The 12,886-nt window shown below is 46.0% G+C and overlaps 1 protein-coding gene across 3 annotated transcripts in view; it reads right to left on the bottom strand.

Moving 5' to 3' along the window:
- SPATS2L (spermatogenesis associated serine rich 2 like) overlaps positions 1-12,886 on the bottom strand; it is a 69,549-nt gene that overhangs the window by 7,026 nt on the left and 49,637 nt on the right. For all 3 annotated transcript variants that reach the window (XM_083629970.1, XM_083629969.1, XM_083629968.1), the window contains exons 8-9: positions 2,427-2,485; positions 1,107-1,216 (exon numbers count right to left, since the gene is read on the bottom strand). In XM_083629970.1, the coding sequence (XP_083486096.1) occupies positions 1,107-1,216; positions 2,427-2,485 (169 nt within the window). The remainder of the gene's footprint in view (positions 1-1,106; positions 1,217-2,426; positions 2,486-12,886) is intronic.

Genomic DNA, 12,886 nt, shown 5'->3' with positions numbered 1-12,886 from the left:
GTTGAGCACAAACTTCAAAAAAAATCCAAAACTTTTGCAACACTGGGAGGGAAACTATGAATGGCGTTTTTTTTTGTTGCTCATCACTAATGTATTCACAAGCAATGTCCAACGTCTGTGATGGTCCTGCAATCCCACCCCACATGCCATGTTTTGATTAGCACTCCATGCTCATACACACATCAAAATGTGTGCATCTCTCTCTATATATATCCATATCCACATCCACATACATTTAAATAGCCAGCATAATAACAATGCTAATTCCAATAGGTAATCTGTAAACAGCAGCATAGGGACGCGGGTGACACTGTGGGTTAAACCATAGAGCCTAGGACTTGCCAATCAGAAGGTCAGCGGTTCGAATCCCCGCGATAGGGTGAGCTCCCGTTGCTCGGTCCCAGCTCCTGCCAACCTGGCAGTTCGAAAGCACGTCAAAGTGCAAGTAGATAAATAGGTACCGCTCCGGCGGTAAGGTAAACGGGTGTTTCCGTGCGCTGCTCTGGTTCGCCAGAAGCGGCTTAGTCATGCTGGCCACATGACCCAGAAGCTGTACGCCGGCTCCCTCGGCCAGTAAAGCAAGATGAGCGCCGCAACCCCAGAGTTGGTCACGACTGGACCTAATGGTCAGGGGTCCCTTTACCTTTACCTAAACAGCAGCACAGATGCATAATTGGGGACAGATGCATAATTGGGGACAGAGGCTTAATCGAGGTAGGGAATAAAACAAAATGTTAAGAACTGCAGCAGAGTTACTGCAGTACATGCATGGGTTCAGGGAATATTTCTCTAAGGGCAAAAGAGCAGAAGGAAGAGTTTAAATCTTGTTTTTACCGTCTCTGGGTTCAATAGAGACCAACCTTTTAATTTCATGACATTAAGTGAAATTCATGGATGCTTTAGCTGAGTTCCCTGCATTGCCGGGGGCTGGACTTGACTCTTGGGAATTCTACGATTCTATGACCTACCTAGTAAGTCAGATCTGCACTTTGTTTTGAAAAAAACACCAACCCTGTATTTGAGGAATGAATTATTGTCTGTCTGGTTCGTATGCTATAAGAAAGAAGGCATGGACGACTTCAAAAGAAATGGCCACACAGACTAACCTTAATTTCAGCCCTCAGTTCAGCCAACTGAGACTCTGCCATTTGGCTAGCCAAATCTGTTAACCTCTTCAATTCTTCAGCTTTTTTCTGACGAGCGGTTAAGATTTCCACTGCCAAACAAGAAGGTGATGATGATGATGATGATGATGATGATGATGATAATAATAATAATATTTTTTATTTATATCCCGCCCTCCCCAGCCAAAGCCGGGCTCAGGGCGGCTAACAACAATAAAATAGTACAACATTCTAAAATCATTTCATTATAAAATTAATTCAAATCAAATTGATTGCAACCATTAGGCTAAAGTTCTGTGAAGATTGCCAAAGGAGGGAGTCAGGCTGTGCCCTGACCAAAGGCCTGGCGGAACAGCTCCGTCTTGCAGGCCCTGTGGAAAGATGTCAAGTCCCGCAGGGCCCTAGTCTCTTGTGACAGAGCGTTCCACCAGATCGGAGCCACAGCCAAAAAAGCCCTGGCTCTAGTTGAGGCCAGCCTAACCTCTCTGTGGCCTGGGACCTTCAGGATGTTTTTGTTTGAAGACTGTAAGTTTCTCTGTGGGACATACCAGGAGAGGCGGTCCCGTAGGTACGAGGGTCCTAGGCCGTATAGTGCTTTAAAGGTTAAAACCAGCACCTTAAATGCCAACAAAAGTTTAATGTGCATTTAATATCAGAACAGAAATTGTACTTTGCCTGCAGGCCAGATCCACAATCTCTGCACCCTTCACAGGCCAACTTTGACAGGTTGGTGGGAGTGCCCACTTCTCGGCCACTTGCTTTCCTTGTGGCACCTGCAACACCTGGCAGTTCTTGAAAAAGCTCTCCTGGAGGCAACCACACTCTCAGGAAAAACCTGAGATGTGGTGTGAGCGAGGTTGCCCAAATCCACTTGTGTGAGACTGGGTGCAATCTTCCGCAAAGAGGTGTGCAAGACAACCCTGGCGTTGAACACTACAAATCCCACTGTGACCCCAGCCCTCTCTGCCCATGCTTTTGGCTTGTGAGAATTCACCCAATTCCATTAAAGCCTACTTTCATAGTTAGAAACTTGCTTTTTTGGAGAGGGGGGTGGTTGACATTTCAAACCTTACTCTCAATCCAATAACCATGTGTAGATGGTTGCAATTTCAGGCCAGAACATCTGGCACAAAACCTAGGTGCAATTCTATCTGCAATCCAAAAACTTTATGTGGTGAAACACACAGTGCCGCTTCTGAACAGATGAATGATTGTTTTTATTTCTGCAAAAGCAGCTATAAACACCCCTTCCCAATTGTTTCAAAGCATACAATATTCCCATTTACTTTCATCTTTACTTACTGGCTTCTTCTTTAACTTTGTCAACTTCTGCCATTAAAGAGACTTCTTTGTCTATGATGCTGAAAATTAAAAACATGAGATTTAAAATAATTATATTCTTTCGAAGGACATACGGACAGTACCTTGGCAGTTTGGGCGTATATTATAAGCAATTTCTGGGAAGATATAAAGCATGGGCAAATTTCTGAGTGCCGGGATAGTAATTCATCATATGTCACTACTTTATTAAATTCAAGCCTGTGCAATTTATCTTAAGAGAATTACTTGGCTGTTACCAACAGAACGCAGTGATTACAAATGCCACAATTTGGCTAGTGGTGGTGATATTTTGCCCCAGGTTTCCCATGCAAGTCCTACATATATCAACTCAGAAGCAAGCATCACTGAACACACAGGAAAGTGTGCCCAGGACTGCAGCCTTACAAAACAAGCTACAGTCACATCATGCCAGGACTGGTTATATTTTGCTGCTATGGCTGCTGTAACCAATGTGTGGTTAGCTCAGAGGGAGGGGATACTGTTACGGACTGGTGTGTGTGTGTTTCTGCATTAAACCTTGAGAATCTTTCCATCTAAAGGAGGGATATAAATCATCATAAACATGGACTATGCGCACCCCATAGTCACCTTTGACTGGACTTAACCACCCAGGGGTCCTTTATCTTTACCTGTCCATTTTAACCAGCTTCTTCACCTAATAAATATTTTAAGAATGCCTAAAATGACAAACCTAGACAGCATCTTAAAAAGTAGAGACATCGCCTTGCCAACAAAGGTCCGTATAGTAAAAGCTATGGTTTTCCCAGTAGTGATGTATGGAAGTGAGAGCTGGACCATAAAGAAGGCTGATCGCTGAAGAATTGATGCTTTTGAATTCTGGTGCTGGAGGAGACTCTTGAGAGTCCCATGGACTGCAAGAAGATCAAACCGATCCATTCTGAAGGAAATCAGCCCTGAGTGCTCACTGGAAGGACAGATCCTGAAGCTGAGGCTCCAATACTTTGGCCACCTCATGAGAAGAGAAGACTCCCTGGAAAAGACCCTGATGTTGGGAAAGATGGAGGGCACAAGGAGAAGGGGACGACAGAGGACGAGATGGCTGGACAGTGTTCTCGAAGCTACCAGCATGAGTTTGACCAAACTGCGGGAGGCAGTGGAAGACAGAAGTGCCTGGCGTGCTCAGGTCCATGGGGTCACGAAGAGTCGGACACGACTAAACAACAACAACAAAAAATGTCACAAAAGGGCACATCACAAAAGGAGGTGTTCCGAATAGGTGTAGGAAACAGTCTCATTAAACATAGCGCAGCCCCCAAGGCATTTTGACAAAAGATGTTCCTCCTGGGCAGAATCTTAGAATTCTTCTCTTGTAAAGGAGCAACAGATTTGAGCTCCTGCAGTGCTTTCATGTCTTGGTAGTTGAAGAACGTTTCTACTCATGGGGCTCTACAACCCCAGTGTGGAATGTGCAATATAGAGCGGCCTATCCAGACAGTAAGGCAGTTCATTCTACCCTGCATACGCGTTTGCTTCTGTCCTCCTATTTCAGCAATGCCGTTCTATTCCCACACCCCTTTGCTTTTTTGAGAATCTGCAAACTTGGGGTTACACAGAGCCTGCCAATACCTCTCCCTTCTGTGTGGGTGCTGCTATTTTGCTGCCTACCGCCCGCCCCCCGGTTCTGCAAGCATGACTTAAATTAGCATTAGTGCATATTATTTCCTGCACCTATTGGGAAAATCGTTTTTTGTGGTCTGGATTTGATTTAGCGATTCGGCTTTGGGCGCAGCTGAGATGCAATCTCCAGCAGATGGCGCCCTATGCATAGGTTCTCTAAGTGCTGCTGGTCAGAATGTTGGTCCAGTATCAGGAAGGAACATCTGTAAAAATGAAGAGGTTTGGCAGCTGCGGCAGCGCCAAGCACCCCCCCATGTTACTTGTCCATGACGGATCCCAGTGACCCAGTTACAAACACCCCCATCTTCCTTCTGTGTGGTATGAGATATTATTGCAAAACCATTACAATACTGGGCAGCTATTGTCTCTCTCTCTCCCTCCCTCCCTCCCTCCACTCCCCAATTCCTATTTAATATATTTTTAAAGGGTTTGACTTGGAACTCAGTGGCAATTTCTCCTAGCTCTTCAGCTTGAGAGAGAGTGTAGGGGATTTTAGGGAACTATTATAAGAAGGAGCAGTTTTTTCTTATAACAGGAACAATGTGGTACAGTGCAATACAGTGTTAACATCATGCGTCGTGGTGGGGTATGTTTGCTCATGTGGAGCCAGGGGAGACCAGCTTGGGCTCAGATAGCAGCTCTTGGGGTTTGGTATGCGTTTACAGGGAACCAGGGATCAGATGTGTTATGTACTGAAGTTCTCACCCTGGGCCAGCAGGGGGATACTGTAGATAGTTTTCACTCAGGTCCACATATGCAAATAAGGGATTGAAAGTGACGTTCAGTGATTGGATAGTTACAGAAAGTGGTTACTGTTGCGTTCTAGTGGAGCTCTATATAAGCAGGCTGGCTGAACCCTTCAGTTCAGTTCTGTTCTGGCCTGTGAATAAACAAAAGCTGTTTGAAGAATCGCTGTGTCGTCTGATATGTTCACCCACAACTTAACAAGATGGGCTGAATCAGTGGTCCCTCCCTACTCAAGAGAAAACATATTTCTTAATTAGTCAGCCTCCTCCCTCCACTGCTGTGCAGGATATCTTCGGGAGAAGAGGAGGCTAAGGAGTAAATTCTACACAAATCCGGACTGCAGTCTCTAAGATGGATAGATGGCACTTTGTAGCCTCCTTCTGGCAACTCCTGCAGCCAAGCTGGTGCCAAACGTATTGCTCTGCATTCCTTTGGGCCAAATCAGTGAGGCCGAGAGGGAGGTCTTGTTGTCTGGTTAGCCCAGGACCTCCAAACACACTGTCCAGGATTGCGCCCGGGGGGGTCACTTCGATGCTGTTAATGCAGCGGTTTCACTTCACCCCTGGAGGCACACTCCACTGTCTCTTGAGACAGACGGATGCCAAGAATAACAACCAACAACAAGAACAAGGCTTTTACAGTGACCAATAACTATTCTCACGTTTTTGTGGGGTAAAATAATACCGGTGTTCAGTAGTGGGTAAAGTTTGGAAGCACTTTCACCAAATCTGTTATGTACTGAAGTTCTCACCCTGGGCCAGCAGGGGGATACTGTAGATAGTTTTCACTCAGGTCCACATATGCAAATAAGGGATTGAAAGTGACGTTCAGTGATTGGATAGTTACAGAAAATGGTTACTGTTGCGTTGTAGTGGAGCTCTATATAAGCAGGCTGGCTGAACCCTTCAGTTCAGTTCTGTTCTGGCCTGTGAATAAAGAAGAGCTGTTTGAAGAATCGCTGTGTCGTCTGATATGTTCACCCACAACTTAACAAAATCAATCCGAACTTTCTCCTCAGCATCAAGCTGGTTGTTGGATTTGGGGAGTGGGGGTGGGAATGTTTGCTGGCGAGGCGGATGATTTTGCAAGTTTGCAGCATGGGCTTGCCGTGAGTAGCGCTGACCTGTTTGCACCCATGAAATCGCCTAAATGCTCAGTCTCCAGAGCAGTTCTGCAACAGTGTTTAAATGCTGCTGTTTATTTATTTATTAAAAAGATAAAGGATGAACATAGCAGCAGATAGAGGTACATGTGGCACAACTGGGGGCAAAAATTAGGGCAGAAGAAAAAGGGAAAAAGTGAGAAGGGACAGGACTGATGACGGAATCCGTGATATGTCTGTCTGTCACAAACATTGCAATGTCAGGAAAAATCTGCTGTGAATTCTCTTTAGATATGTGTCTCTACCTTTGCCCTAATTTACTTCTCACAGGCAAAGTTACATAGAATCATAGAATCATAGAGTTGGAAGAGACCACAAGGGCCATCGAGTCCAACCCCCTGCCAAGCAGGAAACACCATCAGAGCACTCCTGACATATGGTTGTCAAGCCTCTGCTTAAAGACCTCCAAAGAAGGAGACTCCACCACACTCCTTGGCAGCAAATTCCACTGTCGAACAGCTCTTACTGTCAGGAAGTTCTTCCTAATGTTTAGGTGGAATCTTCTTTCTTGTAGTTTGGATCCATTGCTCCGTGTCTGCTTCTCTGGAGCAGCAGAAAACAACCTTTCTCCCTCCTCTATGTGACATCCTTTTATATATTTGAACATGGCTATCATGGTCCTTTGAAGTAAGAGACAGCACTGTGAAATCTGAAGTGTATGTTGAGTGCTTGCCCATGGCAAATTAAGCAGCCAATGCATGATTGGGAAGGTCTCTAAAGATAGCATGAAATCATCTCAGAGAAGATCCAGGTTTTGTGTGGCGATTGCTAATTCGGGCTGGCTTCCTGCTGTTTCCAAAAGGCCAAAAAAATGTCTCTCTCTCCCTCCCCATACGGAGAACTTGGCTCACAGTGTTACTGGAAGTTGGCTGCCTAGAATAAACAACATAAATGGTTTCATTGCTGCTTCAAATCCCCCATCCAGTGAGAAATTTTATTAGTGGGAATTCTGCATTCTAGACTTCTGCTGGCTTCTGCACCCACACAAATGAAAACAAACTAAAATGAGGGTGGAAAGGAAGGAGCATATCCACTTGCACAGATAATCTTTGGAACATCAGCACCACCATGCCATAGTGATTACCGTATTTTTCGCTCTATAGGACGCACTTTTTCCCTTCCAATAATGAAGGGGAAATGTGTGTGCGTCCTATGGAGCGAATGCAGGCTCCTTGGCTTCAGCGACAGCAATGCAAAGCCTCCGAAGCGCAGAGGGAGAGCTCCCCCTGCGCTCCGGAGGCTTCGTGTTGCTTTTGCTGAAGCCGCTTGAAGCCCCTGGAGCACAGGGAACTCCCGCTGCGCTCCGGGGGCTTCAGGCAGCTATCCGCAAGCCTTCGGAGCGCAGCTGGAGTTCCCGCTGCGCTCCGCCGCGCGAATGCACGCTGCGCTCCGGGGGCTTCGGGCAGCTATCCGCAAGCCTTAGGAGCACAGCAAGAGTTCCTGCCGTCCTCCGAAGGCTTGCAGATAGCCGCCTGAAGCCTGGAGAGCGAGAGGGGTCGGTGCACACCGATCCCGCTTGCTCTCCAGGGTTCGCTTCGCTGGAGAAGCGCTGCACAGTTTTCCCTCTCTGTGCAGCGCCCCTTCAGTGAAGCGGGAGGAGAAATGGAAGGGGCTCCGTTTCTCCTGCCGCTTCACTGAAAGGTCGCTGAGTAGAGAGAGGGAGAATTTTTCCCCCCTTTTCTCCCCCTCCTATGGTCCTATAGTCCGGTGCGTCCTATAGAGCGAAAAATACGGTATGTAGTACATGAGGGGGGAAAACTTCCAGAAATGCTGATAAAAACATCAACAAAAGGCCCACACCCCACATGTAAATTTGCAGGTTAAGGCCAAAGGATCTTTTCACTGCTGCTGCAACAACTGCTGCATTTGCATGGAGTGTAGAAAAGGAATTTGGGTAAAGCACTAATAAAAATAATTGTGTTTGTTTAGATGAATGCTTAGAACTGGAAATATTTTTTAGGAAACAAGATTAGTTGATTGTCAAGTGGCATCTCAAACCCTAAATCTGGTGAAACTACTTTTTGTTCATTTATGAGACAAAAAGAGGCCCCTTCAACTGTACGAGCTTTGCACCTCTTCCAATGGAATGTGCATAACAAGAGACAAAATAATTACCGTATTTTTTGCTCTATAAGACTCACTTTTTCCCTCCTAAAAAGTAAGGGGAAATGTGTGTGTGCGTCTTATGGAGCGAATGCAGGCTGCGCAGCTATCACAGAAGCCAGAACAGCAAGAGGGATTGCTGCTTTCACTGCGCAGCGATCCCTCTTGCTGTTCTGGCTTCTGAGATTCAAAATATTTTTTTTCTTGTTTTCCTCCTCCAAAAACTAGGTGCGTTTTGTGGTCTGGTGCGTCTTATAGAGCGAAAAATACGGTACCTGGGTGCTTAATGCAAATATATGCATGATTGCAGATCTAGTAAAGTGATTAGAAGCTTTGTCAAATGACTGATGAATAGAACCACTGCCTGGCTGGGTGGAAACATGTAGGCAGGCTCTCTATTCAGCTAGGACCCCAGGAGGATAGCCATTAAATTACATAATTTTTGCCAAGCTCTGGAATACAACACTGTTCCATTATTACCTCAGCTATATCCATTGTGCACAAGATTTGAATAACAAACCAGATTATGCTTCATTCTTATTCTTGATACAAGAATTAAGCTTGCTGGCGGGGGGTGGGGGAGAGATTTAAACATGTGATATAATATAAAGCAACTGGGCCAAAGTCCAAGAGGAAGCTCTCTAGGATATAGTTAAAATACCTGAACACACTGTAACAAAAAACTCTATTCTATAAAAATAATTGGATCCAACATTTTGCAAAGTGGGTTGTTTCACCCTAACCTTTGCAACTGCTGGCCAAACACATAATGAACACTTTTGTTTTGCAGGATCATAGCCTGGATGCATGAAGGAAAGCAGGCTGCCTACACAGCGCTCTCCCCAAGCTCTCTGCACTTTGGGAAGATTTAGTTTAATGTTCTAAGCCTGCAGCATACAAAAGGGTAGTCACCCATCTTTGGTTGTTTATCCAGAGTAGATGTCTGGAAAATGTCTGGAAAAAACTCAGAGGCCAGCATTCAGAGGGCTAGAAATCAAATTCTGCAAAAGATGCTGCTACCTAGAAGCAGGGACGCCGGTGGCGCTGTGGGTTAAACCACAGAGCCCAGGGCTTGCCAATCAGAAGGTCAGCGGTTTGAATCCCGGCGATGGGGTGAGCTCCCGTTGCTCAGTCCCTGCTCCTGCCCACCTAGCAGTTTGAAAGCACATCAAAGTGCAAGTAGATAAATAGGTACCACTCTGGTGGGAAGGTAAACGGCGTTTCCGTGAACTGCTCTGGTTCGCCAGAAGCAGCTTAGTCATGCTGGCCACATGACCAGGAAGCTGTACGCCGGCTCCCTTGGCCAATAAAGCGAGATGAGCGCCGCAACCCCAGAGTCATCCGCGACTGGACCTAATGGTCAGGGGTCCCTTTACCTTTACCTAGAAGCAGAGGGTGGGGTGTGAGGTAGCAAAGATTGCAGCTGTGTGCTCTAGAAGTGACTTGAACTCAAAATTAGTTTCTTACAGACCTGACTTCTCAACTGCAGACCTCTGCCCTATCAGAAACAGCAGGAAGTGTCTCAAGCCCAATCAGGCTTGAAGAATTTCCCTTGTATGTTTGTTTGTTGCAAAGTTTGTGGATGGCCCAGTTAGTCTTCGCTCTGACACTATGTTGTATAAATATAGACAGAGCCTGAACACAATGTTGGACTGAAAGCAAACATTAGCCACCCTATTTTCCTTACCCAGCAGAACTAAACTGTTCTGGTGTTTATACAGCTAATACCACACCCCTCGCCTCTTGTATGTAAGTAAAAGAATTCTATCAGTGCTGACTTTGGCTTTCCACACACTTCCTGCTTTTTATTGCTCGTGGATTCATTCTATATAAGTTTTCTTAGGATTGATAATAGCGTCTGGAATTACTCCTCTCTCTGCCTCCCTCCCGCGCCCGCAGTGTTATTCTGGAACCAATTTCTTGAAAGCATCTGGTGAAGCTCTGAAAGTACTATCTGCACATTTCCAAATATTTAAATACACTGAACTTAATGCTTGGCCTAAGCCATTTGGTGTATGGAAACATTTGAGAGGCAAAAGGAGGCGAGCTGTTTCTCCGGTCAGATCTGCACATAACACAATGACATCTAGGTAATTTCTTTCCCACAGTTTGCTTTGCAACGGTGGCAAACGACAGGCCAAACGGTCCTAGGAACAGATGTTTACTTTTCATTGGTAGCAAAGCAGTAATTTGGGGCAGAACTGTCTTGGGGCAGAACTGTCCTGATTCCTGTGTTGCTGCGGCTTACCTGAAAGGTACTGGGCAGGTGAGATCAGGGCTGTGCTGATGCACTCATGCGAGTGCACTTAACTCAGAAACTAAGCCCTGCTGTGTCCAATGGGACCACTCCAGATCATGCAATGGATCTCTTGGATCCCCTGCTCTCCCCACAGGGGTGATGTCTTCTTCCCACTGCAGCCCTGCTGTGCTACACAGACCATGCTACAAAGAGGCTTTTCACTGCTAAACACAATGCACTTGGTCCTTCTGACCGAGTCGCTGAGGGGCCTACTAGTCAGCAGAGCAAACAGCTGCATCACATCTGTATGCAATCATCCAGTGACAGCAGAGGGACAGCTTCCGTTTTGCAGGTGCGGTGAAAACTCTACTGCATGCAAATATGTGTGTGTGTGTATACACACATGTGCGTATCCCATCCTGGCATGCTTTTATATTTAGACAACATTTTTTCTCTCTCTCTTTTAAAAAATTATATCTGGCTCCTTTAAAGCTAGGAAATAAGTCCTCCCTATTTTTAAGGGACGCGGGTGGCGGTGTGGTCTAAAACACAGAGCCTAGGGCTTGCCGATCAGAAGGTCAGTGGCTCGAATCCCCGTGACGGGGTGAGCTCCCGTTGCTCGGTCCCTGCTCCTGCCAACCTAGCAGTTCAAAAGCACGTCAAAGTGCAAGTAGATAAATAGGTACCACTCCGGTGGGAAGGTAAAGGATGTTTCTGTGTGCTGCTCTGGTTCGCCAGAAGCAGCTTAGTCATGCTGGCCACATGACCCGGAAGCTGTACGCCGGCTCCCTTGGCCAATAAAGCGAAATGAGCGCCGCAACCCCAGAGTCGGTCACGACTGGACCTAATGGTCAGGGGTCCCTTTACCTTTACCTATCTTTTGTTTTATTACTGCAGTACATGCCACCCAACTGTTCTACACATGTACTGTATGCTAAAAGGACAGGAAGAGCATCGTTTTTGGATTAGGTGACTATTTGGAGCAGGGAAGAGGAGGGAGGCAGCAGTGGGAATCTGCTCATTCAGAATCAGTGTCTTCCTATCAGAAGCATGGTGAGAATTAGAAAGTCAGACATAGATAGAAGACTTCCTGTTGGAGCTGCTATCATTGGCTTTGTGCCCTCGGCTGCTAAAGATGAAACTAGATAGCAGGCCGTTCTGTGTGTGTGTTTCTTCGCCTGGAACATTTCTATAATCAAAAGCAGCTGCAGGAGTCTGCAGCCTTGTAAAAATGGCTGGAGTGAGAAAGGGTTCAGCAGCTCCCATTCTCTGTATGTACTGCTTTGCTAAAAAAACCCTGCAGCCCCCCCTCCAACTGCTCTTGATCTCTCTCAAGAGAAGCATCATCATCATTATTATTCACATTTGCTAGTTGTTTTATACAAAAATAAATAAAACTGAAAGCAATTGAACAAGTTGAAATACAGATAAACTAAATTAAAAGTCAGGTATGATACAAATAGGGACGCGGGTGGCGCTGTGGGTTAAACCACAGAGCCTAGGACTTGCCGATCAGAAGGTCGGCGGTTTGAACCCCCGCGACTGGATGAGCTCCCGTTGCTCGGTCCCTGCTCCTGCCAACCTAGCAGTTCGAAAGCACGTCAAAGTGCAAGTAGATAAATAGGTACTGCTCCAGCGGGAAGGTAAACGGCGTGTCCGTGTGTTGCTCTGGTTCACCAGAAGCGGCTTAGTCATGCTGGCCACATGACCCGGAAGCTGTAGGCCGGCTCCCTCGGCCAATAAAGCGAGATGAGCGCCGCAACCCCAGAGTCAGTCACGACTGGACCTAATGGTCAGGGGTCCCTTTACCTTTACCTATGATACAAATTACGCAAGCATGTGTGTCAGGTGTAGTTTCAGCCTCAAAATACTTGTGAAACTTGGGATATTATTACCCACCCTGTGACCTGTTGGTGAAATGCAAGCAAGAAATTATTAATTATAATCCCTTTTATTCTAGTGATGAAATTGGCCCACCACCCACAATGCAGTACTGTAGCTATGTGGGGTGGGGGGCTAGCCAGGTTTTTTGCCCTGGGGGAAACCTCCATTGGGGTGCCAATGAGGCTCCCAGTCTGTGTGTGTTTGTATGCAAATGTGTGTGTGGGGGTGCCAAACTGGGTCTTTGACCCGGGTGAAATAAAGACTAGTTTCGCCTCTGCACAATGGCAAGGGGTAAGGTTCAGAAGAAAAATTATTTGTACATCAGGTTAGACAGGACTGTAGAAGTCACATGTTTATAAAACAGAACTGTCCTAGTTACATAGAAAGAATGAGTGTGATCTGATTTTGGCAGCAAAAGGTGAAAAGAGGGCAGAATCATTTCCCCACCCCCATATGTGATTTATCTCCCCAAATGTTTTCACGGCTTCATTAACTATGAACCCCATAATCTGGGGCCAACTCTAAATCTGTGCCAAAATTTTGCATTGCACATCAGCTGTGTTGCAAAACTTTGGTACAGGTTTGGATGGGATCCCAAATTTGTTTTGTTGTTGCTGTGCTACAGGAAAACATTTCAGAAATAACAAG

Source organism: Podarcis filfolensis (genome assembly GCF_964270895.1).
Source record: "Podarcis filfolensis genome assembly, chromosome: 1".
Lineage (NCBI taxonomy): Eukaryota > Metazoa > Chordata > Lepidosauria > Squamata > Lacertidae > Podarcis > Podarcis filfolensis.
Note: the sequence above shows the minus strand (reverse complement) of the source record. Positions and strands in the feature narration are given on the sequence as shown.